The sequence below is a fragment of the Bacillus rossius genome, chromosome 15, assembly GCF_032445375.1.
Source record: "Bacillus rossius redtenbacheri isolate Brsri chromosome 15, Brsri_v3, whole genome shotgun sequence".
NCBI lineage: Eukaryota > Metazoa > Arthropoda > Insecta > Phasmatodea > Bacillidae > Bacillus > Bacillus rossius.
The window spans coordinates 22168117-22195800 of NC_086342.1; the positions used below are offsets into that span (position 1 = coordinate 22168117).

At 41.9% G+C, this 27684-nt stretch overlaps 2 protein-coding genes across 10 annotated transcripts in view; one reads left to right on the plus strand and one right to left on the minus strand.

The window, feature by feature from the left end:
• LOC134539433 (rRNA N6-adenosine-methyltransferase ZCCHC4) overlaps positions 1 to 27068 on the plus strand; it is a 59531-nt gene extending 32463 nt beyond the window's left edge. Inside the window, exons 5-11 of one of the 3 annotated variants that reach the window (XR_010076310.1) lie at positions 744 to 981; positions 4031 to 4141; positions 6059 to 6225; positions 8300 to 8494; positions 22858 to 23118; positions 23262 to 23456; positions 26958 to 27068. Coding sequence is in view for 1 of the 3 variants with exons in the window: in XM_063381467.1 (XP_063237537.1) it covers positions 744 to 981; positions 4031 to 4141; positions 6059 to 6225; positions 8300 to 8494; positions 22858 to 23067 (921 nt within the window). In the remaining 2 variants the exon portion in view is untranslated. Of the gene's footprint in view, positions 1 to 743; positions 982 to 4030; positions 4142 to 6058; positions 6226 to 8299; positions 8495 to 22857; positions 24551 to 26957 lie in introns of those variants that run through there. The other 2 variants (XR_010076309.1, XM_063381467.1) reach the window with 2 other exon arrangements.
• Positions 10513 to 27684, minus strand: part of LOC134539434 (serine protease HTRA2, mitochondrial) — a 220226-nt gene continuing 203054 nt past the window's right edge. For 2 of the 7 annotated variants that reach the window (XM_063381470.1, XM_063381468.1), the window contains exons 6-7: positions 26985 to 27165; positions 23139 to 23410 (exon numbers count right to left, since the gene is read on the minus strand). In XM_063381470.1, coding sequence (XP_063237540.1) covers positions 23248 to 23410; positions 26985 to 27165 — 344 coding nt within the window. In that variant the 3' untranslated portion in view covers positions 23139 to 23247. Of the gene's footprint in view, positions 10884 to 21067; positions 22139 to 23138; positions 23411 to 26984; positions 27166 to 27684 lie in introns of those variants that run through there. The other 5 variants (XR_010076312.1, XR_010076314.1, XR_010076311.1 and 2 more) reach the window with 5 other exon arrangements.

The window sequence follows — 27684 nt, forward strand, 5'->3', positions numbered from 1 at the left end:
TCCTATTACTGACCTCCAAAGCAATGTCTGGAACACAACACATGCATGTGTTTGTATTTGCATGGTAAGGCCTGCTTTCCTTTCGTCTGTGAACTGGACTGCACCTTTCAAGTTTAAAATGGATTGACACTTTCAGTCAAGTATTTCATTCAGTACAGCTATTCCTGTTTTGGTCGGAAACTTAAATCTGAATTGAATGTAAAAGAAAAAAAAAAAGATTTTTTACTAAATGATGAAAATAAGATTAATTAGGCTGCCTTGAAAATTTACAAAACATGTAAAAATTGATATGGAATTGTATTTGGTAGATTAATTAACTGGTGATATTATATAATGTTACCCCAAACCTAATAAAAAAACTTCCTATGTTTTTCAATAATTTTCTGAAGGACAATAAAAAGTTTCTATAATGGTAATTTTTATATGTATTACCTATTTGTGCTACACATTTATTCATTAATTTTTTAACTTACAATAAAGTAGCATTTATTTCACTCTCGTATTCACTAGAAGAAAGTAAGCTTTATACCAAAAAAGAAAATTTTGACGTATGCTTTAACTATACTGATATAAAAAAATAATAAAAAGACCATTAGCACATGTTAGTATTTCACAGTGAGAATTCTAGTTGAAAACGTAAGAACTTCAGTGACACACGCCGAAAGTTTTAGTTGAGTTCTGAGTTAAGGTAGTTCAGATTGGAGGAAAGCAAGCCTGCGACGTCTCTCCCTCTGATCCGGCAGCACCAGTTCTTCGGGGAGCGGCAGTTCATCCGGTTCAACTGCTTCAACAACCACCTGTTCTCGGGCGACGTGGGGCGCGAGGTGCTGCGAGGGTTCCTGGGGCAGGACGGCGGGGAGGGGGTCGCCCTGGTGCTGGACCCGCCCTTCGGGGGCCGGGTGGAGCCCCTGGCCCACACCGTCCGCCAGATGTCGGCCCTGCACCGGGAGCTGAGCCCCGCCCGGGCGTCACCCCTGCCAGGTGCGTCGCGGCTTTGTTACCTCGGCACGTTTACAAATATCCACATGAATTCCGAGACTTGCAATACACTGACATTGGGGGGAGGGGGAGGTGCTTCTCTAGCAGGGCCGGTGCAAGGTTAATTGGCGCCCTAGGCGAAAAACCTCAATTGCCCCCCCACCCTCGGACACTCCAAAAAAAAATTTTCCTTGCCTCAAAATACATCACGTAAGCCTAAGATTTGGTCAACAAACAAATGTAAGCAAGCTTGTGTTTTTTTTTTTTTTTACTTTTTTACTTATTACAAATCATAAACAGGTCACTGTGTACTTTTAAATTATTACTTATATCAATATGAACATTCCAAACTGTTACAAAAAATCCATTTTCGTCTAGTTTCAATAATTGTTAAACATGTTGTATCAGCTGTTGTGTGTCTTGCTGCGCCGCCCCCAGCTACTTGGCGCCCCAGGCGGTTGCCTGGTTCGCCTATATGGACGCACCGGCCCTGGTCTCTAGGGCCGGGGGGGCAAGCTGGGGAACTGTTCAGAGCTCCCTCGTTTTTATATTTTCCATGTTTGTCGAGCTTTCTGTGAAAAATATTGACACTCAACGGGGAAAGGAAGAAACTAAATTGTTATTTGCATGTAATTTAAAGTGCTGATCAATACTTAACGATTTAATTTTTTGAGTTTCACTATTCAGTACTTACAACTTCAAATATTTAATTTGCTCTTAAATTGATGAGATTTCATCGTTTGCATCTTTGAAACTAACCCGGGTGTTATTCATCAGGAAAGAATATCAACATCTCTTCAGATATATGTATGTACTTGCAGAATCATCATTGAAATTTAAGTTCCAGGTTACTTAAAACATTGTTTGAAATAAATCATTTTAAGAATTCTAGGGTAGGGCCCCCTAAACTCTTGTGGGACTATTTCATGCCTCCCCAGGCCCGGTAAGAAGGCCCCTCTTAAAAATATGAAAGTAAATGGCCCAGAGAGTCCCACAAAGTCTAGGGCCACCATTAGGAGGGGGGTGGGGGAGGGGGGGGGGTTGAATATTAAGAGTCCACAGAGTCCACAGTCACTCTTCAAATACTTCATTTCATAAATTGTTTGTTTTTACTTGAAATACTAATTTTTATGTTGCCATGTTTAAAAAAAATAAAATACTATCAAGTTTCAGCAGACAGTGCCTAAGAATACTTCCTTCCCAACCTAAAATAAAATCCTTGCTATCCTGGGTCAATATGTAAACACACATACGTGAGTTGGTAAGTATAATACAGACCAATGGAGTCCTCATAGTTTCAAACAAAAGTGGCCCTCTGGTAATCTTGATTGAAATGAATGGAATCAGACACTGTGGAAAATATTGCTGCAACTCCCATCGCACTAGACGCTAACAGGGTGGTGTGCTAGCATGCTGAAATAAATCCTAGGGGTTTTTCATTTTCGTTTCTCTAGCGTTTGTAGGCAGCTGTTCGGCTGTGTTGTGATGGAAATGAGGGCAGTGTAACGGATGTCCCTCGTTTCAGAGCTAATCACGTAATTGTGATCTTCCCAACTCTCTGCATTTTATCATCTTCTGGCCAATAGGAATTGGCTTTGCTCCAGTAATTTGTGTGTTTCAAGGAACGTCTCCATTGATGTTGAAATTACCCACAAATCCCACTGGCAGAATCAAAACCAGCTGTGTGGGTAGTGGGTGTTCCTTCAGCCGACACCAGTCGGCAGCTCAGCCATTTGTTGAAAAATAGGTCAATTTAACCATTGTTCTTTTCCTCTATTTTACATTATTTGAAAGAATTTCTTCAGAGTAGGAAGGGTGTTCTAGTAGGATCAGGATGTAAGGGAATGAATCTGTCATGACTAGAGACCTGCAAAATTTGCGGATTCGTTGACCTCTAGGATAGACTCCACAGTCCTTTAAATACTCGCGGAAATGACACCTGTTCATTGGCTACTGACGCGTGAGACGTCTCAACTAGGCTGTCTGTAATTCGGCACTTTCTTGGTTTAGTGTTTCCCATTGGTTTACAGTTCCCTGGATAAAATGTGGGCCAATCGCAGAAGCGGTACAAAGGTATATTTGTTTTGATGCTAGCCTATCGCGAAATGAATCCGCGAATTTTGCATGTCTCTAGTCATGACCATGCCAGCATTTGCCAACAGCATTTGTGGTTTATAAGTGATTAAATAATAGCTACACAATAAAAAATAAGATGCATTTTTCTAATTCATGCACTTTGGTACAATTTGTTGTGCAGAAATAACGACATTCCTTGAATTCCAAACATTAAAAGATTACTTTTTTATTATTTGAATTAAGTTTTGGTTAAATGCTACTTAATTCCATATTATAACTTAAATTTTGGTGCTATATTATGTGTTAACTTGCATTTCGGTGTTATTTTGGTTTTATCGCAATCCACCATATAATCTTGTCCATTTATAGCTTGAAGAAGTAGTAAATTCATCATCCTGATTTTGTTTTTCCTTGGTTTTTAAAAATTACAGGACAATGAGTAACACTATGTGAAAATGAGTATTGTCTGCTGACCTATGTTGTAAAGAATATGTAAGTTTGTTGTCGTAAGAAGAACAAATTTAAATATTCAGTGAAACTCGTTTATTTAAATACCAAGAGTAAGAGTATTCAAATAATTACACAACTATTAACAGAATTTCACACCCCACTACCTGAAACAGTCACTGAGAAATTCTTGTTCTTGTTTGTGCAAGGAACAATTGTCGTCTTAGCCGGGCACGATTGTGACTTGTTACAACAGCTTTTATTAAAATAAAACAATAACACAGAAATAGAAATCCTCTGTTTTAAAAACAAAATTGGACTAAAAATAAAACCATAAAATCTTGTCTCTAGAAGTATTCAGTGCACTTTCCTTGAAAATGACAATGCTAGTTTTATATGAAAGTAGATTTTTTTTCCCCCACCACATCCTGCTACTTAAAAACAAATTTTGTTCTTGTATGGTAGTTCAAAATCAGTTGTATTACTATCTGAACATTTGCCTGATGCAGTGTATTTATTGTTGTTGCAGTTTTTTGGATTTTCCCATATTTTATGGAACCTCAAATTTTGGCCACCTTTCCCGATTATCATATGTCAGACTACAAAGTAAATTACGAGAATCATCCATTGTTTAGTAAAGGTAAAGTATTTATGTATATATGTACTTAAATTTTAGCACAATGTTATTATTTTATACTGTAGTAGTTATATGGCTAAAAACAACTGACATTATAGCGATAAAATTGATAAATACGAGATGGCAGAGCCTAATCTCTCTTAACTGGCTGTTGCTTGAATTTCTTATCATGTTTTTCCATAAGAGAATGAAAAATCTGTCTCTTCTGAGACCACTGCTTGTTTTAGTTTCATTATCATGTTTCTTGCTCTAATTTCACTATTACTCAGTTCTTATAATTGCACTAAAAAATAGGAACATATTGCTGTTTCATGATCAAATTTATTTTAAACATTGTGATATAGGTCATATCACACACCGATATTAGCAGTTGAGTTAAACTGTGGTGTTTTAGCCAGTTATTTTTACTTGTTTCTGGGAATCATTTCAATTGGAACACAGTGTATGGTAGAATATTTTCATTTCATTACTGGATGTTAATTTTCTTGTAAAGCAATAATGCTTTCTTGTCATGTAATATTTTGACAAATACTCATAATGTTTTAGTTTTTTTTTTTATTATTTATGCTTTTCTAGTACATAATTTTTACCACAATAACTCTGTCACAATTGTTTTGTTACTAAACTACATCTCAGTAAGTTAGTAAACACACAGCCTTGTTGGGTGCCATTGTTTTTGTTAATGCAGTTTCCCATTTCTATTTAATACAATTTCTTGGACATACATTTTGTTCAACGTAATTAGGTAAATTTCACCATTTTATGAAGTTTGGATATTTAGAGTTTAAAATCTGCTATTTCAGTAAAAAATTGCATTATATAAGAACGAGCCAGAAACATAATTATTATGTAATCAGAGGTTGTAAATGCAGCTATATGCTTCATAAATTAAAGACTTTGTATTGAACTTTTTAATTTCACAAAAAAAAAAACTTTCCTGTTATATTGAATTACCAGAAAACCATGCCTGTACATAGCTAGATAAAATTTTTCAAACTACATTTGGCAGGATATGATGGTGAAGGGCAGTTTCAGTGCACCTTACACAAAAACACTACAATGCTAAGCTCATAATTTTTTTATTTATTTTTTTCTCAATGAGATTGAGATACTCCGTGAACACAACTAACATTTCAGATATGCCTCTAATGCAGCGTGACCTATGTCCACTAGGCTTTTGCGAATACTGTTTTTTTTTAATTTGAATCAAATATCACAATATTCACGACTATTGAATATTTTTAAAATCATATTATAACATTCAGTGAAATTTTTATTTCATACTTCACAGAGGAGTCCAAGAAAAATCGAACCAAAATACAGTAAAAAAAAAAAAAAAAAAAAAAAAAAAAACATGGCAATGAATTTTATTGATCATTTTATTAATACATAAAATAGAATATTATTAATAATTTAAATCATAATAATTGATTATTAGTTAAATACAAAACAATGTGTGAATAATATCTCAATAAATCATCTTAGGTTACATTTTTTTAACAAATGTTTTTGCGAATGTGTCCGCGACATGGTGTAGGCCCTTTTATTGGTAAAAAATAATTTTAAAAAATTTCCATTCGAAATGCTGAATAACATAATATGTCGTCTTACTTCTAAAACCTAGTAAGTCTAGATTTTCCCAGTTTTATATTCCGGATGTGTTTGGTATATTTTTTTCATTTTTTCATAGTGCATATGCTGATAAAACCTCGTAAGTCAACTCTACTAAGTCTCTTTTCTATTCACAAATTATAAAACCTCGTATCTTTGTCAGTCGAAACCGTGCTCCAAAAGCTCGTAAGTTCTCCTGTAAAATTGACTGAAATGGAGTTACGAGGTTTTAGAAGTAAGTCGACGATATGAAATCATTCAGGAATATCATATATTTTTGGAGTCCTCACAGACCCCTGATGTCCGCAGGGCCCAAAGGCAGAAAGCTCGGCTCTCCGATCAGGATATTCACCAACATGAGCCCGCGGGAGCTGACCTTGCCGTCGGGGGAAGGGTACAGGCACTGCGATGCTTGCGAGCGCTGGGTCAGCTCGGAGAACAAGCACTGTGCCGAGTGCGGTCGCTGCACTTCCAAGGTGAGTGCCACTGCGATACAGTCCCTGTCTCATCCGTCTGTCACACTGATACGCCCCAGGAAAACAGAGCGCTAATCAAATATGTTTATTTCCCACAAGCGTGCATATTAATCAAAATAATTCATTTTCCAATCAGGGTAATTGTGCTTGCTGACAAACATTTTAATCAAGGCACTACTTCCATTAAAATCAATTAACTTTACTAATACATTTCTAAATTTTTTGAAATACTACATTAAGTTAAAAAATATAACATACACATTATAGGGTTTGATGTAAGATATCTAAGAGGCTATAACAACATTTCTGAGTTATAAAATAATTATTTTATTACTATAGAATACATATTTAAATCCTAATAAGTTAAAAAAATTATAAACTACATGTTTTCTATTATTATAAGATTACTTAACCTGTTAATGTAATTCCAGACTCTTGTGTTCACTAAGCGTGTGTCTGCCATGAGTTGCCACTAGTGCATCCTGGTAGGCACGAGGTAAACTAGACCTGAAAGCTTCTAGCTTTTCTCTCCAGAACTTCTGCTGACATAAGGGATGGCGTAATATAAATGTTGGCTGAACACTCGGGCCGTCTTCAAGATAAGTATGCAATGAAGGAAGCAAATAGCATTAAGGAAAGAGTGAAATACTTTTTTTGATTCATCACATCATTAATTCATTGCATTGTATTTACTGCTACACAAGTGCTGTTGCCATAGTGCGTGCTTGGAAATAGAAATTCATGTAAAAGAAAAAAAGCACTATTTCAAAAATATGACCTTGCTATGTTGAATCATGCTGTAATTTATTGGCGCCATTACTTCAAAACTGTGCAAATCGAACAGCGTTAATTTGAGGGGTGGGTGAATACTAAAATAAAAATTAATATCAAAATATGTTTTGACAAACATACTTATCATGAAAATTTGACTATAATATGTTTTCTTGCATAATATTAGTTTGAACTGTTATAATTTTATCAGCATTACATAACTAACAATGCCAGTCTGATAAATATAACTTGGAAATGACACATATTCGATAGAGATTAAACTAAAGACCAAACCTATAAACGATTGATTCTGCATTAAATTACTAATACACAGTAAGTTGTTTTTATCCCTTACACTTTATGTTAGCGAAAATTGGATTCACATACTAAATTAGATTTAAAAAAAATTCATGAAAAATTACTAATAGAGTTTAGCATTTTTTTGATATTGATAATTTTCCAGTGTTTTCATAGTCTTTCAGATTTTCTTTGTCTGCAGTGGGTCTTGCAGCACTAGCCAACAATGTGAGCTGATAACCACTTCAGGGTGGCAATGTGAAATAGGAGTTATAAACTGAAACTTGGGTCTGCGGCGGTTGAGTCGACAGATCGCTTGCCTCCTACAAAAAGTGATCTGGGTTCGTTTCCCAGTGCATTCAAATGACAGACCTTGCAGTGAGCCTGCGGGTTTTCTCAGAGTCCTCCTGTTCCATAAATGCTCCATTCTGATCTCATTATGCATCATCATCTCTAATGGCCTTAATTATATATAATTTATATAATTTAAACTACAATGTAATGATGATGATTATGACCATTAAGGTTCAGAACTTCAATTTTTCTAATGAAGCACAAAGTCAGTGGAAAAACAAATTGGTCTCCTACATTCTCAACAAAGTGCAAGCTGTCCAGTTAAAATGTCACAGGGTATGGGAGTAAAGGAATAAGTGTGCGAAAGAAAATTCAACAGTAATATCACAAATTTCTATGGTACAGTACTAATTATTACATTATGTTGCTACCTCCATATCTGTAGAATCAAAATAATTATACTAAAGTACTCACATATTCTTGAATTTTTTAGAATGCCAGCTCATATTTTAGATAATGCATTGTTTAATAAGTCTTGAAAATGGCTTTTAAATAAATTAAAAATTTTCCGTTCAATTGTTTGCTTTTATTGTCCAAGAAATGTGTAATACCTGCAAACTGTGTAAAGGCCAAACAATTGCTGCTGATGAAAAATAAAGTTAGCCATTGTTTTTAGGAAGTAGCACATTTATTTTTCTTCCGTGTGTCGCAGAACGGCCAGACGTACGTGCACTGCTCGCTGTGCCGGCGCTGTGTGAAGCCGTCGTGGCGACACTGCGCCAGGTGCAAGCGCTGCTCGCTGACCACTCACAAGTGTGAACAGTTCGCTACTCGTGGACGGTGTTCTACATGCAAGATGGAGGACCACACAGCCAAAAACTGCCCCCTGAAAGATGTGAAATTTGAAGTAAGTGAATTCTACTGTGTATTTGTGTTCTTGTTCTTTTGAATAGGCTTGAATTTTAGCTTATGTCTATTGGAGGATGTAGTAGCACAGTGAGTCTCACTACTGTAAGAGTTCATCAAAGAATTTAAAAAAAAAAAAAATTGTGAGCTAGTTTTTCAGTTCTCGCCAGTGATGTACACATATAACCTTAGTAACGAGCAAATTCACGTGTACTCAAGTTACAATAAATTTATCATATGATGTTCGGACACCAAATTTAACGTAGAATTTCTTAAAAATAATGCAGACCATTATAAATATATGAAAAGTATCAATTTCAGGAAAAAATTGTAATTCACGCCCCCCCCCCCCCCCCCTCCCTTTTTAAAACATATCCATAATTCGTTGAACAAGATGGTTCTATTGATTTCTATTTCTAAGGGCTAGCCAAACAGGAGTACCAAACGCGTTGCATGTAAATTCCTCAATGCTGAACACGTGACATTTCCCCCTGACTGAGTTAATACTTCTTTAGGTGCATTAAGGGTGAAATTTTAGTATGCACCAGAAATGCAATGTAATAAGCATGCATTACTTAGCTGAAATTTGACAGATTGAAAGGAAAATGTGCATGCATGCAAATGCACATCAAGATGGCAGACCCACATGTAATTCCCCATGTTAATGCATGTTAATGCACCCGTGCATGTTTCATGAACATTGGGGGTACATTATATACTAAATGTATTGGTGTGCCAAAGTAAATGTTATGGTACTGAAACTACCCAGGAATACATTTTTTAATATGGATAGTCATAAGAAAATATAGTAGCAACTTTAAAATAAAAATACCTTAATTTATTAGTCATGAAAATAGCATTGGGAAAAAATTGGCATCAAAGATATTTAACGTTTTGTTGGTTCTCCAATGTATCCCGACTAGGATTTAATTTTTGACAAGGAATTTAACTAAAAAATACTCTCCATCTTGTTAAAATTCATTAAACAGCATATAAGTTTCCACACATTTTAGAAAAAAAAAAACACTTTAAACTTGGGATTACTTTTTACTATGACTATTTTAGTTTACCAAATATATTCCAGGGTAGTTTCACTATCATAAAGTTTCATTTGGGACACCAATATATTTGGTAAGTACCCTAATATACGAGTTAATGTTGCTACACGTGGGTCCACCATTTTGTCCCACATTTCAGTTCATTTACTTCTGTTCTATTTTCACAAAATAACTTCTACCAAATGCCGTATACAGAAAGAAGTTGTTTACACATCAAAACTGCCATGATTGCAGGTTTTTTATTCCCTTCTTTTCTATATGGTCATTTATGATCCATACAACTATCACAGTACAGAGTAATTTGGTAATGAATCAGCAATCCATGTATCGCAAAGTACTTTTTTAGTATTTTCCTGGGATATAATGGTGGGGGGATCAGCATTCGAACCCGGCTCATGTCAAATGTTAGTACAATGTTTTACCATAACAGTACCTCAACAGGTACAAATTTTTATACAGTTTAGAATACGCACCAAGAAGGAATGAGTAAAAACAAGTGACTTTCATTTGCATTAATCGCTTTAAATACATGCTAAGAACGGAGAATTTATTTACAGTACAGTACCGCTAATCTGAAAAACTGGCTCATTAGAATAAGTTTAGAACACATATGAATATTGAAAAAATGTAATTTTTGATCTATTGACCCAATTATCAATATGTTAAGTGAATTTGTGTATTTAAAATGATTATAGGCTATGTTAAGTGATAACTTAACACTTAAGAGATGTATTTTAACACACGCTTTTGCGCAACTGCAATTATTCCGCTTATCCTAAAATGGTAATTTGAACAAGTTGACACCTAGCCGCCTTGCCGAGATGATGCACCGGCTAGCACTGCGTGGAGACTCTGGGCTCTCGGGCATCACGTCACCCGTGGCTGCAAGGCAGTTAGCAGAGACACTGGTAATATTACCCCAGGATGCTATTTTAATAAAAAAAAAACAATAAAAGACCTCTTTCATTGACGCAACTTTAATATCACGACTCGCACAAACACGTCCAGTCCCGGCGATGGGGACATGCACATAATTGATTGTCGTGTGGGAGACAACCAACTCGGTGGTGGCATCCGTCCGCACTATGTTCGTGGTTCACTTATAAGTGCATACACCCCAGGAGGCGATGACCAGCCACAACGTCCTGTGCGAGCAGAGGGAGCACTAAAGAGAGTCATCTAATGACCCTCTTTCAGAGACCATTATGACTGTTGACGGCCCCCCTCCTCCACACTCATAGGACGGGGGTTCCTTCCCCACTTGTGCAAGTGGACGTGTAGCTAGGTGGTGGGGGTCTTCTCGCCTAGTGTGGCAGCAGCAGAGCTGCCAACCTCAAATCACACCCATCAGTAATGGCAATTAGGTATATGAAAAAAGTACGCGTAAATCATGCACGATAAATTTTTCCTGGGGCATTATAACACACTCTCAAGATAAAACAAGGACAATAATATGCAATAGAAAAAGAAAAATATGAATACAATGCATATTAATGAATAAAAAAAATCTATTAGAACAATACAATCATCTGAATATGTAAGAAATATTAATAATTTTACTGGATATTTTGAATCTTCAATTCAAAGTATTCAAAGTTAAACTTTAAAGCAACTGTCTTTTTATTTGCTTTTTTTTTATCCTGGTTGAATAAGAAATGTCATGTAAACAAACAGCAAGACAAACACAAGGACTTGTAAACAGTAACTGCGTTCGTTACTTTCGTTTCTTCAGATGTAGCGAAAAAACGAAGATATAGATTTATTGCTCGTCACGGCTTTAAAATGTTCTGCATGTTTCTTTGATTCAATATGCCGTCTACAGTCATCCCTTCCACCATATGCAATCGAAAAGTCACACGTGCATACATTACAAAACCGTGGCGTTCCAAACATTTGAAAACGACAAGCATGGCCATTCTTTTGAATATTTAAGTCGAAAGTTCCGAAGACTTGCGTGTTTTTTTTTTCCAGATACACATTATTCTGTCACACGCTTCATTTCTAAAACCGGCACTGAAGAACACATCACTATCGAAAAACATAAAAAAAATCCACGTCTGTAGACACGACAAAAACACTAATATGGAAAAAATGGCTTTCAAGAAATAAATTAACACAACACAGGTTAGCCAAAGTACCGTACAAAAATTATCGTGATTTAAGTAGCCTTCAAACGATAAGTCCGAGAATATGTACTAGTTGTATCGTACAACGGACGTAATACCATCCCATTATTATTTGAAAACACGAGAATTAATTTACTTATTTCGACAGTACATCGTACATGCGCACTCTTACTAGTTCCGTTATTTGTGCAACCAAGCGATGTATTCAAACTGCGTTCACGAAACAAGCACAGCAGAAACGGAATTTTCTCCGTTACCATGCAGCACAAACCCTCGTTTCCGTAATAAACCATCGATGTTCCGTAATTCCGTAATTCGGGGTTAAAATCCGTAATAATTACGGAAAATCCGTAATGGTTGGCAGCTCTGCAGCAGTTGCTGCAAACTGTGTCGGGGTGCTTGCAGTGCAGGTGGATAGGGGTCAGGTGCTTCGGCCCTGCCCTGGCCGTTTCTTGGGCCACCGCCTACCTCTGGCTCCTTAGGCTCTTCAACACTCACTGTGAAGGTGGAGTCAGTGAGGCTTATTTCCATTGGCCACCACAGGCCACGTGAATACCTGGGCGTCACCCAGCCGGGCGAGGGTCTCCACAATGTTGATGAGGGGTGGTAGTGCAGGGATGGTGAGGTCGTTAACCAGCTCTAAGTTAACGCATAACCTAAGGGTATCGTCCTTGCTCGCCATTACGATACAGCAGTTGTATGGGGGACTCGCTGGGTTTGATCACACTGTCCTTCAGCATCTCAGTCAGCTGGTCCCTAATGGTGGTCCTACACAGCATGTGGGCTGCTGCTCGAGAACGCTGTTCATGAGGGGTACATGTTTTGAGGGGATGTAATTCCTCAAGTCGGCCAGCATGGTGGGGGCCGCTCGTGCTTGAGTACCATGTTGTTCTAAGTCCATACACAGTATGCCTTCCCTGGTTGCTTACATGAAATTTACCATGACGTACCTCGATGGTCGCGTCATCCTGCTCTAGCCGAGGGAGCCCCAGAATCAGTTCCTCCCGCAGTTTGCGAACGACGAGGGCTTTAGTTTGGCTCCTTTGGATTCAAATGGTTATGCTCCCTTTATCACGCCCTGTCATGAGCGCTTTACCTCCAGTGGTGGCCAGCTGGATGGTCTCGACCCTTTGCTCCAGATCTACCTCAGAGACAAAGTGGGCCGCTATGTAGAATTGGTTAGCCGCAATGTTCACTAACACCTCCATGGCCTGCCCATTCAGCCGCTTAGGCATCTGGAGGAGTGACCCAACCTCTGGTCCCAGCTGGGCCATTGGTGTGACCTGCAGGAGAAGCCGAGGTCGGCGACGATACCTGGTGTGTGGTGGTGCTTGATGACGACATGGTTTGTTATAATGTCGGATGGTGTGTGCCAGCCCCACTGGTCGAAGCTGTGTGGTGTGGTGCGGAATTGTGCCTTGCAGGAGTGCCGGAGTCGGCCACAACTCCTGGTGCGTGGTGGTGCTTGCTGACAAAATGGTGCAGAGTTCTATTGGGTGGAGCTGAGGTGGGCATAGACTTGGGGGGGGGGGGGGGGGAGGGCTACGTGGATCACTGCACCCTACCAGATGTTTTCCGACTGAGAGTATCTCTCCGCCCGTTGATGTGTCATTGTCACTGCTGGCTCTGGGGCAGGTTGCTCTCGTCCATCCATGTGCTGCTCCCCCTGTGGGTTTGAGCTTCTGACTTGGTTGGTTTGGCGTTGATCGTGCCGTTGCAACGTGCAGTTTTTTTTGTCGTTTATGTCCATGGGGGGGTGTAAGTATAGGACGATGGCAAGTTTGTCCTCGGGTTGAATTTCCGGAAGGCCCAGCCTTGCTGCTGGTCGGGAGGTGCAACACTGTATGACGCCTTGAGGTCCTGTTCTACGCCCCTGGCAAGAACGAGGAAGGTGTCCAATCTCTCCCCCACTGGGCTGCGTACGAATGGCTGTAATTCAAGTGCCAAGAGTTCCACAATGTTCGGCAACTACTCCTGTATCCGACCTCAGGGTGTTAGGCAACTACTCCTGTATCCGACCTCAGGGTGTTAGGCAACTACTCCTGTATCCGACCTCAGGGTGTTAGGCGTCGGTAGAGACACAGCTTTCCGTTTACGAATGCTTCGACTCCCTCCCTGCTTGCTTGGACACGGCAGAACAGCTCATTCTGGCAGTGGGAGCACGTGCACGCTTCCAGGCGCCGTGTGAAGTCTGTCCGTGAGGTGTCGCAGTTGCCTGTCTGAGCCCACCAGGTTCGGGCATCGCCGCGCCACTGGCTGCTGACGGATTTGGCACATTCCTCTGGTGCAATATGGTGACTTGCCAACTTGTCACTGCACACTCGTACAAATGTGACCAGGTCCTCATGTGCATAATTGGCAAACTCTGGCTGCATAACCAGTCTGCTCGTGGTGCACGGTGGGGTGGCTAACTGTGTGTGCTGCAACCTGATCTTATTGCTCTTGCAGGTGGTGCAGAGATAGGCCTATCCCGAAAATGCACATACTCGTGCACAGTGTTGCATGGCAGTGCACTGCTTCGCATAGTGTGTCTGTTGCGCCCCTTGCGGCGCTTCCCAGCCGCTCTGTCTTCGCACGGATGCGGCTGAACGCGCATTGCCACAGGGCCATCCCTGCAGTCGCGTTTTTGCCCAGGCAAGGTTTGAATCAATTGTCACACAGTTCCTCAATGCTGATAGCTATGACTGTGTCACTCTGCATCCTCTTGGTATGCGGCTCACCGACCCAGGCCACGGGTCGTGGCTTCGGCTGTGTGCGTATACAGGTCGAGAAGATCTCTCTCCTTCGCTCCCGGTGTCCGCATGCACACACCATATGGCCGCTGACACGGTCAGCGATCGAGTGCTCTGGTTCGGCTGTCTTTGGGGTCAGTCGGCCTGGCTACGTGCTGGCCACCCTTGGCTGCACTCTGTGAAGGAATGGAGGGGTGGTGTTTCACGGCGCTCCTGGCCAGTTGTGCGTTTGAAGGGGGTATCTTAACCTCGTTTCTCCCGCGTGTTCTGTCCGGCACGCCTGTCCTTCTTTGGGGTTGTTGAAAGCGTGCCAAGTCTGTTTTGCTTCACGAATTTCTGCCGTTTTTAATATTTACAATTTTATTGTCACACTAGTTGTACGCCATTAGACACCTAGCTGCCTTCTGAGATGATATGATGATGATGTGAGCACCGGCTAGCACTTCATGGAGACTCTGGGCTCTCGGGCATCACGTCACCTGTGGCTGCAAGGCAGTTAGCGGAAACACTGGTAATATTACCCCTGGGTGTTTAAGCCAGTGTCCTGGGGGACTTAAAACCCTGTGGTAGTGTCTCCGCTAACTGCCTTGCAGCCACAGGTGACCTAACGCCCTAGAGCCCAGTCTCTCCATGCAGTGCTAGCCGGTGCTCACATCATCATCATATCATCTCAGAAGGCAGCTAGGTGTCTAATGGCGTACAACTAGTGTGACAATAAAATTGTAAATATTAAAAATGGCAGAAATTCGTGAAGCAAAACAGACTTGAAACGCTTTCAACAACCCCACAGACGGACAGGCGTGCCGGACAGAACACGCAGGACAAACGAGGTTAAGATACCCCCTTCAACCGCACACCTGGCCAGGAGCGCTGTGAAACAACACCCCTCCATTCCTTCACAGAGTGCAGCCAAGGGTGGCCAGCACGTAGCCAGGCCGACTGGCCCCAAAGACCGCCGAACCAGCGCACTCGATCGCTGACTGCGTCAGCGGCTATATGGTGTGTGCATGCGGACACCGGGAGCGAGGCAGAGAGATCTTCACGACCTGTACACGCACACAGCTGAAGCCACAACCCATCGCCCGGGTCGGTGAGCCGCATACCAAGAGGATGAAGAGTGACACAGTCATAGCTATCAGCATTGAGGAACTGTGTGACAATTGCTTCAAATCTTACCTGGGCAAACGTGACTGTTGGGATGGGCCTGTGGCAATGCTAGTTCAGCCGCATCCGTGCGAAGACTAGAGCAGCTGAAAAGCGCCGCAAGGGGCGCAACAGACACACTATGCAAAGCAGCGCAATGCCATGCACCACTGTGTGCGAGTATGTGCATTTTCGGGATAGGCCTATTTCAAAAGCAATAATATCAGTTCGCACTTCACACAGATAGCCACCCCACCGTGCACCACGAGCATACTGGTTATGCAGCCACAGTTTGCCAGTTATGCCCATGTGGACCCGGTCACATTTGTACGAGTGTGCAGTGACAAGTTGGCAAGTCACCATATTGGACCAGAGGAATGAACCAAATGCGTCAGCAGCCAGTGGCGTGGCGACACCCGAACCTGGTGGGCTCAGACAGGCAACTACGACACCTCACGGTCAGACTTTACACGGCGCCTGGAAGCGTGCACGTGCCCAGGCAAGCAGGGAGGGAGTCGAAACATTCGTGAATGGAAAGCTGTGTGTTTACCGACGCCTAACACCCTGAGGTCGGATACAGGATTAGTTGCCGAACATTGTGGAACTCTTGGCACTTGAATTAGAGCCATTCGTACGCAGCCCAGTGAGGGAGAGAATGGACGCCTTCCTCGTTCTTGCCAGGGATGTAGAACAGGACCTCAAGGCGTCACACAGTGTTGCACCTCCTGACCAGCAACAAGGCTAGGCCTTCCGGAAATTCAACCCGAGGTCAAACTTGCCATTCTCCCATACTCATACCCCCCTATAGGCAAAAACTACAAAAAAAACTGCGCAGTGCAACGGCACGATCAATGCCGTACCAACCAAACCAGAAGCTCGAACCCAAATGGCAAGCAGCACACAGATCGACGAGAGCAGTCGGTAAATACCTGGTAGGGTCCTATGATCCAGATGTGCACCAGCCTTCAATCATTTTATCTGCAAGCATCACCATCAACCAGCTGTCGCACCGTTCCGTGCACTACTGCGCGGTAAAATGATGCATAACCCCATGCAGCTTGGACCCGAGCAAAGTGTCATTGACTAGCACCACCACCCACCAGGTGTTGTCATCTACCCCAGCTGCTTTTGCCTGGCACATTGAAGGGTTTCCCCACCTGTGGCATCTGAGACCAGAGACTGGATGCGAGGACCACGGAGATGCTAATGGACACTGCTGCTACCCACACATGCATCACAGCCCACCTCTTTCATACGGGTTTGAGATCATCCAGCTGGCCACCACTGGAGGTCAAGCGCTCACGACAGGGTGTGTTGAGGCTGGCAACACCATTCGAGACCAAATCAGCCAAACTGAAGCCCTCATTGTCCACGACTTGAGGAAGGGTCTAATTCTTGGGCTCCCTTGGCTGGAGTAGGATAAATTCACAATCAAGGTACATCAGGGTAAATTTCATGTAGTCAACCAGGGAAGGTGTACTGTGCTCCTATTGAGATACAACACTCAAGCAGCCCCCACCATGCTGGCCGACCTGAGAATGGTACCCCTTAGAACATGTACCATTCATGAACAGCGTTCTTGAGAAGCAGCTGATGTGATATGTTGGACCACTTGGTATTCTAAAAACTACTGTTCACCCAACCACTAGGTTTCGACCCCTGGGAACTTTTTCATTAGGAACCAGCTAAATCCGATGCTGAGGGAAGGTGTGATCAAACCCAGCAAGTCTCCATACAACTGTCATATCGTAAAGGCGAGCAAGCAGAACGATGCTCTTAAGTTTTGCGTTAACTTAGAGCTGGTTAACAACCTCACCATCCGTGCACCACCACCCATCATCATTGCAGTGGCCCTGGCCAAACTGGGTGAATTCCAGGTATTCACGTGCCTGTACCTGTGGTACCTGTACACCCCGCAGACAGGCTTTCATCTGCCTATACAGCCCTTGATGGAAGCAGGTTCCAATTTTGTGCCATGCCATTTGGGCTCATAGATGCCCCTGCGACATTCCAGGTCATGATGGTCTGCGGCTCTGGATGAAGTGATCATCTGGTCCTGGATGTCAAAGGACAATGCCCACCATCTTGCGCTAGTACTCGAACATTAGGCCACACATGGACTCACCTGTGTCCCCAGCAAGTACACATCGAGGCGGAGGAGTTTAGTTCCTGGGCCACATAATATGTTCCGAAGGTTGTAGACCAATGCCAGATCAGGTCGCCTTCATTGATGAAAAACCATCACCCCGCACCCGCAAACATCTGCAGAGGCTCATGGGCCTCCTCAACTGGCTCCACTGTTTTATCCTTTGCTTTACCTCGGTCGCTGTCCCCTTGACTGACCTTCTGTCGCCCAAACACAAGTTCCGATGGATGGAGGCCACAGAGAAAGCCCTCGTCAATGTCAAGCGATTGTTCCGCGAGTGTCATGTACGCACTCGCCATGATCCCGACAAGCTCATCTTTGTGTAGACTGATGCCAGCCAGGATGGCATGGTAGCAGTCCTGTACCAGCTAGGGATAGGAGAGCTGTGCATGATTGAATATACCAGCTCAAAGTTCGGGCGAGCGCAAGTATCATGTGAATGAGCAGGAATGCCTCGCAGTGATATGGGCACTCGGCTGGTACCGACACCACCTGGTGGGGAGGTGTTTCACCCTTCGCACCAACAGACAATGTATAAAGTGGTTGAGCTCGGCTCAAGGGCGCAAGTCCAAACTGACTCGGAAGGCCCTCATCTTGCAAAGTTTTGCGTCACGGTAGAGCATGTGCCAGGACGTGGAAACCAACTGACAGATGAGCAGTCATGACTTCCAGACACCAACAGCACCTTTCATTATGACCAGGGTTGGGAGGGCTTGCTTCCACCCTCCTCAAACACTGAACAACTGGTCATAACATAACTGCCCGCATTCCTGTATGCTACACAGGCAGCGAGGCCTGACCACCCCTCTGAAATCCTGACTACACTGGACGACCTCCTATCCAGGGTCCAACAAGCCCAGCACCGGACATAACTGTCTGTGGCAAAGAAGTCCGCCCTTTCCAAGGTTGCCTTGACGGCATTCTGCAGACCCGCATCGCTGGGGACATGGATGAATGGCACAACCATGTGACCCCCAGAATGAGGGCCAGGGTGCTATGTTTCTACCATTTCAGTGACTTTGCCGGTCATCCCGGTGCTGATCAGACACAGCAGAAACTATGCAAAACTTTTCATTGGCCTGGAGTCAATCACGATATTCGGGACTACGTACGGTGCTGTCGGACATGTCAACAGTGGAAGTCGTGCAAACCAGACGGGGTAGAGCAGCAAAAACTGAGGCTTCCGTGTGAACCTTTCCACACTGTTGCACTTTACATCATGGGCCCATTTCCATGGACATGTGGGGAAAACGCTTCCTGGTCATAGTAACCAACCTGTTCACCCGCTTGACCGAGACATTCACGGTGTCGAACATCAGCACGGGCACCACCGCGGCCCTGATCGTCTCGGAGATATTTCCCAGTTACGGCATCTCCCAGGTCCTGCTGATGGACAGTGGGGTCCAGTTCGAGGGCCGACGCTGGAAGACTGATACTTGCAGGTGGGGGCTCGACCACCACACCACCCCCACATATCACCTCCAGGCCAATCCAACCGAACTTCATAATCAGGGGATCAAAGTCCAACTGTGGATTCGCCGGAGGGATGACCACTCCAAGTGGGACGTCCACCTCCCCAAACTGTTGTACTGCCTGTGCCGGAGGTCGAACGTGGTGATGGGCCATACCCCTGTCTAACTTTTGTTGGGGGAGAACCTCACGCTACCTGGCAAGCTCCGAGTATTCTCCCCCATCAAAAGTTCGGCAAGGGTGTGGCCCGTCACCACGTTTGATTTCCAGCGCAGACAGTACAAAGTTTGGGAAGGTGGACATCCCACTTGGAGTGGTCATCCCCCAGGCGGAGCTGTAGTTGGACTTTGATGTCTTGATTACGACGTTTGGTTGGATTGGCCTAGTGGTGATATGTGGGGGTGGTGTGGTGGTTGAGCCCCCACCTGTGACAGTCAGCATTCCAGCGTCGGCCCGTGAACTGGATCACATTGTCCATCAGCAGGACCCAAGAGAAGCCGAAATGGGGAAATATTTCTGAGTAGAGCAGGGCCACAATGGTGCACATACTGACGTTTGACACCACGAATGCCTCGATCCAGAGGGTGAACAGGTCGGTTATTACTACCAGGAAGCATTTTCCTCGCGTTGTCTGCGGGTATGGACCCATGATGTTAAGTGTGACAGTGTGGAAAGGTTCACATGGACACCTCGGTATTTGCTGCTCTACCCCGTCTGAATTGCGTGACTTCTGCTGTTGACATTTCTGACGGCACCGTATGTAGTCCTGAATATCGTAAGAGACTCCAGGACAATGAAAAGTTTTGCGTAGCTTCTGCTGTGTCTGATCAGCAACAGGATGACCGGCAACGTCACTGAAATGGTAGAAACATAGCACCCTAGCCCTCATTGTGGGGTCACATGGATGTGCCATGCATCCATGTCCCCAGGGATTTGGGTCTGCAGAACGCCGTCAAGGCAACGTTGGTAAGGGCGGACTTCTTTGTCACAGACGGTTATGTCCGCCTGAGGCACTTTGTCCTGGTGCTGGGCTTGTTGGACCCCGGATAGGAGGTCGTCCAGTGTAGTCAGTATGTCAGGGGGGTGGTCAGGCCTCGCTGCCCGAGTGACATACAGGAAAGCGGGCAGATTTGTTATGGTCAGTTGTTCAGTGTTTGAGGAGTGTGGAAGCAAGCTCTCCGAACCCTGGTCATCATGAAAGGGGCTTTTGGGGTCTGGATGTCACGACAGCTCATCTGCTAGTTGGTTTTCACATCCTGGCATATGCTCTACTGTGAATGAAAAGTTTTGCAACATGAGGGCCTACCGAGTCAGTTTGGACTTGCGCACTTGAGCCAACCTCAACTATTTTAGACATTGACTGTTGGTGCGAAGGGTGAAACACATCCCCTCCAGGTGGTGTCTGTACCGGCCGAGTGACTATCACTGCGAGACATTCCTGCTCATTCACATGATACTTGCGCTCGGCCGAACTTTGAGCTGTTATATTCAATCACGCACAGCTCTCCTGCCCCTAGCTGGTACAGGATGGCAACCATGCCATCCTGGCTGGCATCCGTCTACTCAAAGATATGCTTGTCAGGATCGAGGCGAGCGCATACATGACACTCGCGGAACAGTTGCTTGACATTGACGAGGAGTGCTCTACGGCCTCTGTCCATCAGAACTTGTGTTTGGGCGACAGGTCAGTCATGGGGGTAGCGACAGAGGCAGAGCAAAGGAAAAAACAGTGGAGCCAGTTGAGGAGGCCCATGAGCCTCTGCAGATGTTTGCAGGTGTGGTGATGGCTTTTGTTCAATGAGGGCGAGCTGATCTGGCATTGTACTACAACCTTCGGAACATACTATGTGGCCCAGGAACTAAACTCCTCCGCCTCGAAGTGGCATTTGCCGGGGGCGCAGGTGAGTCCATGTGTGGACTAACATTTGAGTACCAGCGCAGATGGTGGGCATGGTCCTCTCTGACGTCCGGGACCAGATGATCATGTCATACTGACCGACGTACTCATCCAGGACGCCGACCATCATGACCTGGAATGTTGCTGGGGCATCTATGAGCCCAAACAGCATGGCACAGAACTGGAACGTACATTCAATGGGGGCCATAAAGAATGTTTTGGGCTTGCCCGCTGGGTGTTCAGTTACCTGCCAGTAACCTAAATACATGATTGAGGCATGTGAACACCTGGGCGTTACCCAGCCTGATGAGGACCTACACAATGTTGATGAGGGGTGATGTGGTGATGTCTTACACCGGCTCTAAGTTATCGCAAAACCTAAGGGTTTTGCGTTAACTTAGAGGACCTAAGGGTCCTTCTTGCTCGCCATCACGATACAGCAATTGTAGGACTCGCTGGGTTCGATCACACCCTCTCTCTGCAACTCTGCCAGCTGGTCCCTAATGGCTGTAAGTTACGAGGGGCTGAACCCTAGTGATTGGGCGAACGTGGGGGGAGGGGGGGGGGGTGTACCATGTACCTTCTCTGGTTGCCTACATGAAATTTACCCTGATGTACCTCAATGGTGGCCTTATGCTGCACCAGCCAAGTGAAACCCAAAAACCTCCCTCAGGTCGTGGACAATGAGGGCTTGAGTTTGGCTCATTTGGTCTCGAATGGTAATGCTCACCTGGACATGCCCGGTCGTGAGCGCTTTACCTCCAGTGGTGGCCAGCTGGATGGTCTCGACCCCGTGCTCCATGTCCTCCTCGGAGACGAGGTGGGCCGTGATGTAGGTGTGGGTAGCCGCAGTGTCCACTAACACCTCCATGGCCCGTCCATCCAGCCGCACGGGCACCCGGAGGAGTGGCCTAGCCTCTGGTCCCAGATGCCGCAGGTGGGGAGGCCATCGGTGTACCAGGTGGGTGGCAACCCTGTGCGGAGTGACTTCGGGTGGTGCGTGCCAGTCCCACTGATCGAAGATGGGTGGGGTGGTGTGTCATTGTTGCCCGCAGGGAGCATCTGTGCAGGAGCTGCAACAATTGTGGAATGCCCTGCAATGTTACAACTCTGACCAGGTCGTCTTGTCCGACGACCCTGGCCGTTACGGCCTGTGCGAGCAGAGGGAGTACTAAAGATTGTCGTCGAAATCTTGGCCCCAATCAGTTCCGATAACAGGAACATGACTGTACTTTATTTTAAAAAGGTGCTAAGTTTCAAAAATGTTTATATAAAAGTGGTATTTAATGTATATATACATATGGCAACTACAAATATTCAGAAAAGTTTTAAATATTACACTTAGCTTGTGCACTTAGATATGGCCACCATTTTAGCTCTGGCAATGTCTAGACAGTGTTCAACCTCCTGAAAAATCATCTGAATCGTGGACGCACTTGCATCATTACTTGTTCTGGGGTTTATGCAATTTGAGGGAGCCAACTAGAAAGCAGGAGATCTAACTAAAGTTAAAGTTTTAAAAAAAAAAATTAAAAAAAATATTTAGATTAACCTATTGAAAAAAAAATGTAGATAATTTTCTTGCTTCCATAACTATTAGTTAATAAATTATAAAATTATTACACCGTGCTCAGATACAGTAAAAATCCACACCTGTCCTTTTTAAGTGATAAAACAAAAATTGTGAACCTTTCTTCATAACAAAAATTTGATTTCAATTTCAAGCCAACTGTGCCAATGAAACTAAAAATAAGTGTATGATAGAGAGCTCTTTTTCCTTGATATGTTTTAGGTGCATCAAGTTAATAGAAGAGGCAAGAGACATAATGAAATGCATGATGAACCTCCAGTCAAGAAAAGTAAATTCACCCAACAGAATGAAGGGGATTTTTCAAGGAAGAAATCTAATAATGAAACTAAGATTGTTTCAGCTCCAAAGAATCCAAAAAGAAAGAAAAAACAGACGAAAAGATATCGGAAAAACTTGACTACCGCAAAATAGAAAACATAGTTCTTAATGAAAAAAAATTAAAGTTTAAGAACAATCTGAAAAGTGAGTAAAACAAAAAACCATTGATGAGAATTTTTTTTTATATTATGTAAACCCATACCAGTGAACAAAAAAAAAGATGTATATCTTCAGACTTTCTTCTCCATAGTTTGACAAGCTTGTATCCACTTCTTATGTTTCCTCAGGAACAATGGTTGCTTGGAATCGGTGGCCTTGGCGAACAACAGAGACCACGAGAATTCCCTCCTCCTCTAGAGCCTTGTAGATATCACGGGCATCCTTCACGGGTTTCTCATTCAGATGTGTTATTATATCTCCCGGTAGAATTCCAGCTCTGGGGAATACACACAGATACACTATGTAAAAATTATTTCTACTACGTAAGTATAATTTTTTAATGAGCCAATAAACTAAGAGGTTTGTATTCATTGCTACAGTAAAGCAAAACAAAAGGTAAAGTGGAAAGGTTCAATCAAAAACTCCATAGAAAAATGATTAAAAATCACCTTTCTTGATCAACAGCGTAAATGTTTAATTTATATCACATTCTAGAAGGGGGGGGGGAAAAAAGTGTGGTAAAACTACAGTTTATATTGCATAATCATCACATATTATGCTAAAATCAGTCTGAAAAGCAGGGGTGTAACTTTTATGCTAGAACATTTTTGTTATTTTTCTTAAAAACAAAACATGTTGCATGGGAAGTACATTTAATTAAAAGCAGAGTATAAAAAAGCACACCAAACAATTTAAATTAATTAGTCATGCAATAAAAAAAATATTTCATTCACTTAAATGAAAAAAGAAAACTGTGACCTGAATTTGAGCCGGAACTAACAGTGTACCCATAAGTATCATCATAGTACACAACTAACCATGAAAGAGTGCGGGATATCAAATGTAGTTTATTCAGCACGAGACAGCATGTGCGTTGCACGCAGTCCGTGAGCTATACATATTCCTATTGATATCAAACTATGTGCGCGTTCTCTATACGAGCATCAATGTAACCAAACATAAATGATGCTGACTAGCGTTGGCTACATTTTTATACCAGCGGCGATGAACAGTTAAAGGTTGTAATGTTTGAAAACGTCTTTAAAAGAAAATTTACATGTTTGACAACTTCATATTTCTGTTAATGAAACAAGTAAGCTGTAATATCCTAATGAATATTGAATTTCAACTTTAACTTGGAAAGCTCATGTTTACTACCTACACAAGGTGCTTAAAATCTAATATCGGGACCAAACATCATGTAACTTTTATGTGTGAATATTTTTTTCAAAATTTTGACGCCCTAAAATAACAGTGCGAAAATTGTGTGATAAAACACGGTAATCTGCGACAGGCAAACAGTAGGGTACATGTCTGTGCAGTAAGTTGGCTCAGGATACAAATGGTTCTATTCTGGTGTAGAAAAAAAGTGCAACAGAAGTTCAGTTGCAAAGTGAAAGAAATAATATTCAATAAACTCTGTTTTATTATTACTAACAATCATCAAATCAGTGAAACATTAACAGCCTGAAAAAAAATGTGATTAAGAAGGTAAAACTATGCTCACAAAAGACTAGCAATTATCTTAGATCACAAATATGAATACTGGTGCCAAAATAAGAGGCAAGCATTAACAAACATTCAAAATTACACATGAGCTGTAATATTTGAATCTTTAATCCAAGAGAAACCTACATTGAACAACTTCATAATGAAAGTACAGTTAATGACCTTGGTGAGATCAACCTTGGCATGGTGAGGCTCAATTATACTGCAATGCACCCACCCATTTATAAGCAGGCCCATTTAAAAATAATTATGTCCATTTAAAAATAATTATGTTATTTGGTTACTATCCAACACGAAAATCACGAACCTTCAATATGAATGACAAGGCAAATGTTTACAACGGCCACAAAACTTATACGCTTAGATAAATGTTGAGATTAAAAAATCTAAAATTAAATTGCATTGTAAAAAAATTCACAGACAGCATTGTTTATACAAAACATGGCTTGGTGCTAAAAACATAATAATGTTATTCATGTAGGATATATATTTAAGTTCTAATAAGTTTTAATGAAGCATAAACATAACATTTTCTATTATTAGAAAGATTATTTATCCTGTTAACATGATCTCCGACAGTTGTTACTAAATGCGCGTCTGCCATGATTTGTCACTAGCGCATCCTGGTAAGTCCATGGTAAACTAGCCCTGAAAGCTTCTGGCTTTTCTTACCAGCGCTGCTGCTGACATGCGGGATGGCGTAATACAAACATTGGATGAACACTTGGGCATTGGAGATAAATACGATATGAAAGAGGAAAATAGTTATTGTTATTATGGAAAGAGCAAAATATTATTATTAATTTGTTGCACTGAATTTAAAGTTACACAAGTACCGCTGTGGTGCGCACTGAAATAAAAATTCACGTAAATTAAAAAAAGCGTTACTACAAATCTATCTACACAAGTACCGCTGTGGTGCGCACTGAAATAAAAATTCACGTAAATTAAAAAAAGCGTTACTACAAATCTATGTCTGTGCTACTTCAAATCATGCCATAATTTATTGGCGTTGTTACTTTAAAAAATGCAAATTGAACAGTTTTACTTCAAGGGGAGGGTGTACATAAAACAAGTAGTTATAAGCTGCTATGTTGAATAATTTCAATCTGAAGAAGTCTGCGTTATTTCCCCCTGATTTTTATGTTATTAAAATTAAGCCTGATATGAGATTGGGTGTGGTAGGAAAAAACCTCAAATGACCACAAGAAGTGCCTCATCGACTGGTTGTTGGCAGTTGTAGGCAGACAGTAAGTTCAGGGGCATGACTGTGTGACATCAGAAACTTGATCTCGATGAAAGTTTAATGTGTCATGGTTGACAATATCAGCAATGGTTTCAAAAATCTAGACATGAATGTGTCGGACTTCACTACATATTTCCATCAAGATGTTATTTATACTTTAAGACGTAGTATATTAAATCTTAATTGTATAATAAACATAGATTTTTTAGCAAACATCAAAATTTATTAATTTCTTGACTATTAGAGAAGTATTTTAAAATGTTTAGCTATGAAACTATAAATGAAACAATCTCAATTTAAATGGCCAAGATGTTAGTTCATGTTGACTGCCATTTAACAAGCAGACATTGCCATGGCTTCAAGATATCAAACCAAATTCTATTTATAATATCGGCCCATCAACACATATAACATGTCGACACTGACATGTCACTAAGTCCTACCTAGGGGCAAGGGTAGTGTTGGATTGGTCCAAACGCTAACAACAGACTTGGCTGCTAAACCAGGTCTACGAGGCAGCCACAATAATATGTGAAGAAAAATATAACATGATTGCACCCTATTTACATACATACATTTTTTTTCTATATTACACCAAAAATTGTATTTATATATTATTTAACTTTGTTACATATTAATTTAATAAATTTGTCAACATAGTTCTATGTATTATGAAATACCTAAATCACAACAAGGTTTTAAAGGTTTAAGTATGTAGACTAACACCAAATGAAATGGTCTCTGTAATTAAAATACCTATCTAGTAAAAAAAATATTATCTATGTTGGGGAAAAAAAAAGTGGTAGCTTTTTAAAACCTTCAAGACTAAACATGAATAATATAACAAATTAAATAAAACAATAATGGCTTAAGGAAGAACTCTAATGTAAGGCAATACATAGTGTACAAATGATAAAGGAGGGGGGGGGGGGGGGGGGGGGGGTGGAGTAAGGGAGGAGCAGATTCATAAAATATCTTATTTTCTACTGTGAAAACACAGCTTTAATGCAATTTTGAATAGTCTACTTTACAACTTATTGTTATTAAATCATTAGACACTATGTTACAGATGTTTCAACACCTGACTCTTACTTACTTGTGTGCTGGGGATCCAACGACAACTCGCCACATCATGACTCCATGTGTGACGTCAACACTCAGAATGCGACTTCTCGACTGCATCTCCTCAATTATCTGAGGAGTCAGCGTCATCATCGTGACGCCGATGTAACGCCGGCGACCGGATGGGCGATCCAATGTTCCTGCAATATTTCCACCTCCTCATTTAAATGGTACCATACTTATCAAAATGACATAATTAACCTGCAATATTTAAATCAACTACATCTAAAATACTGGATAAAGATTATGTAACAACTGGCATGCAAAGCAAACACTATTTAACATATTTCTTTACAACTTCAAAAATGACCAACTTTGTATCAAACTGTAGTAGGCACACAAATCACAAAGCAAAAACAACAAATACATTTCTCCTAGCCAAGAAGTCAAATATAAATAAATCCAATCGAAAGAAGCAAAGCAATTTAGTTTAGTTTTTAATATAAAAAACAAACAAAGCAAACTCAATACATCTGTATATCCTAGCCAAATAAATTCAAAGTTACTTTGTATTAGTAAATTTGCTTAGTTCTGTCACTGACGTAAATTTATAAAAATACTTTTGTAACAGGTAAAAAAAAAACAACACAGGTAAACATCCAAAAACTTCTTTGAGCATCTGTAAAAACTCAACTAATGAAGCTCCATCTTTTGAAATTTCTATGAATTATACT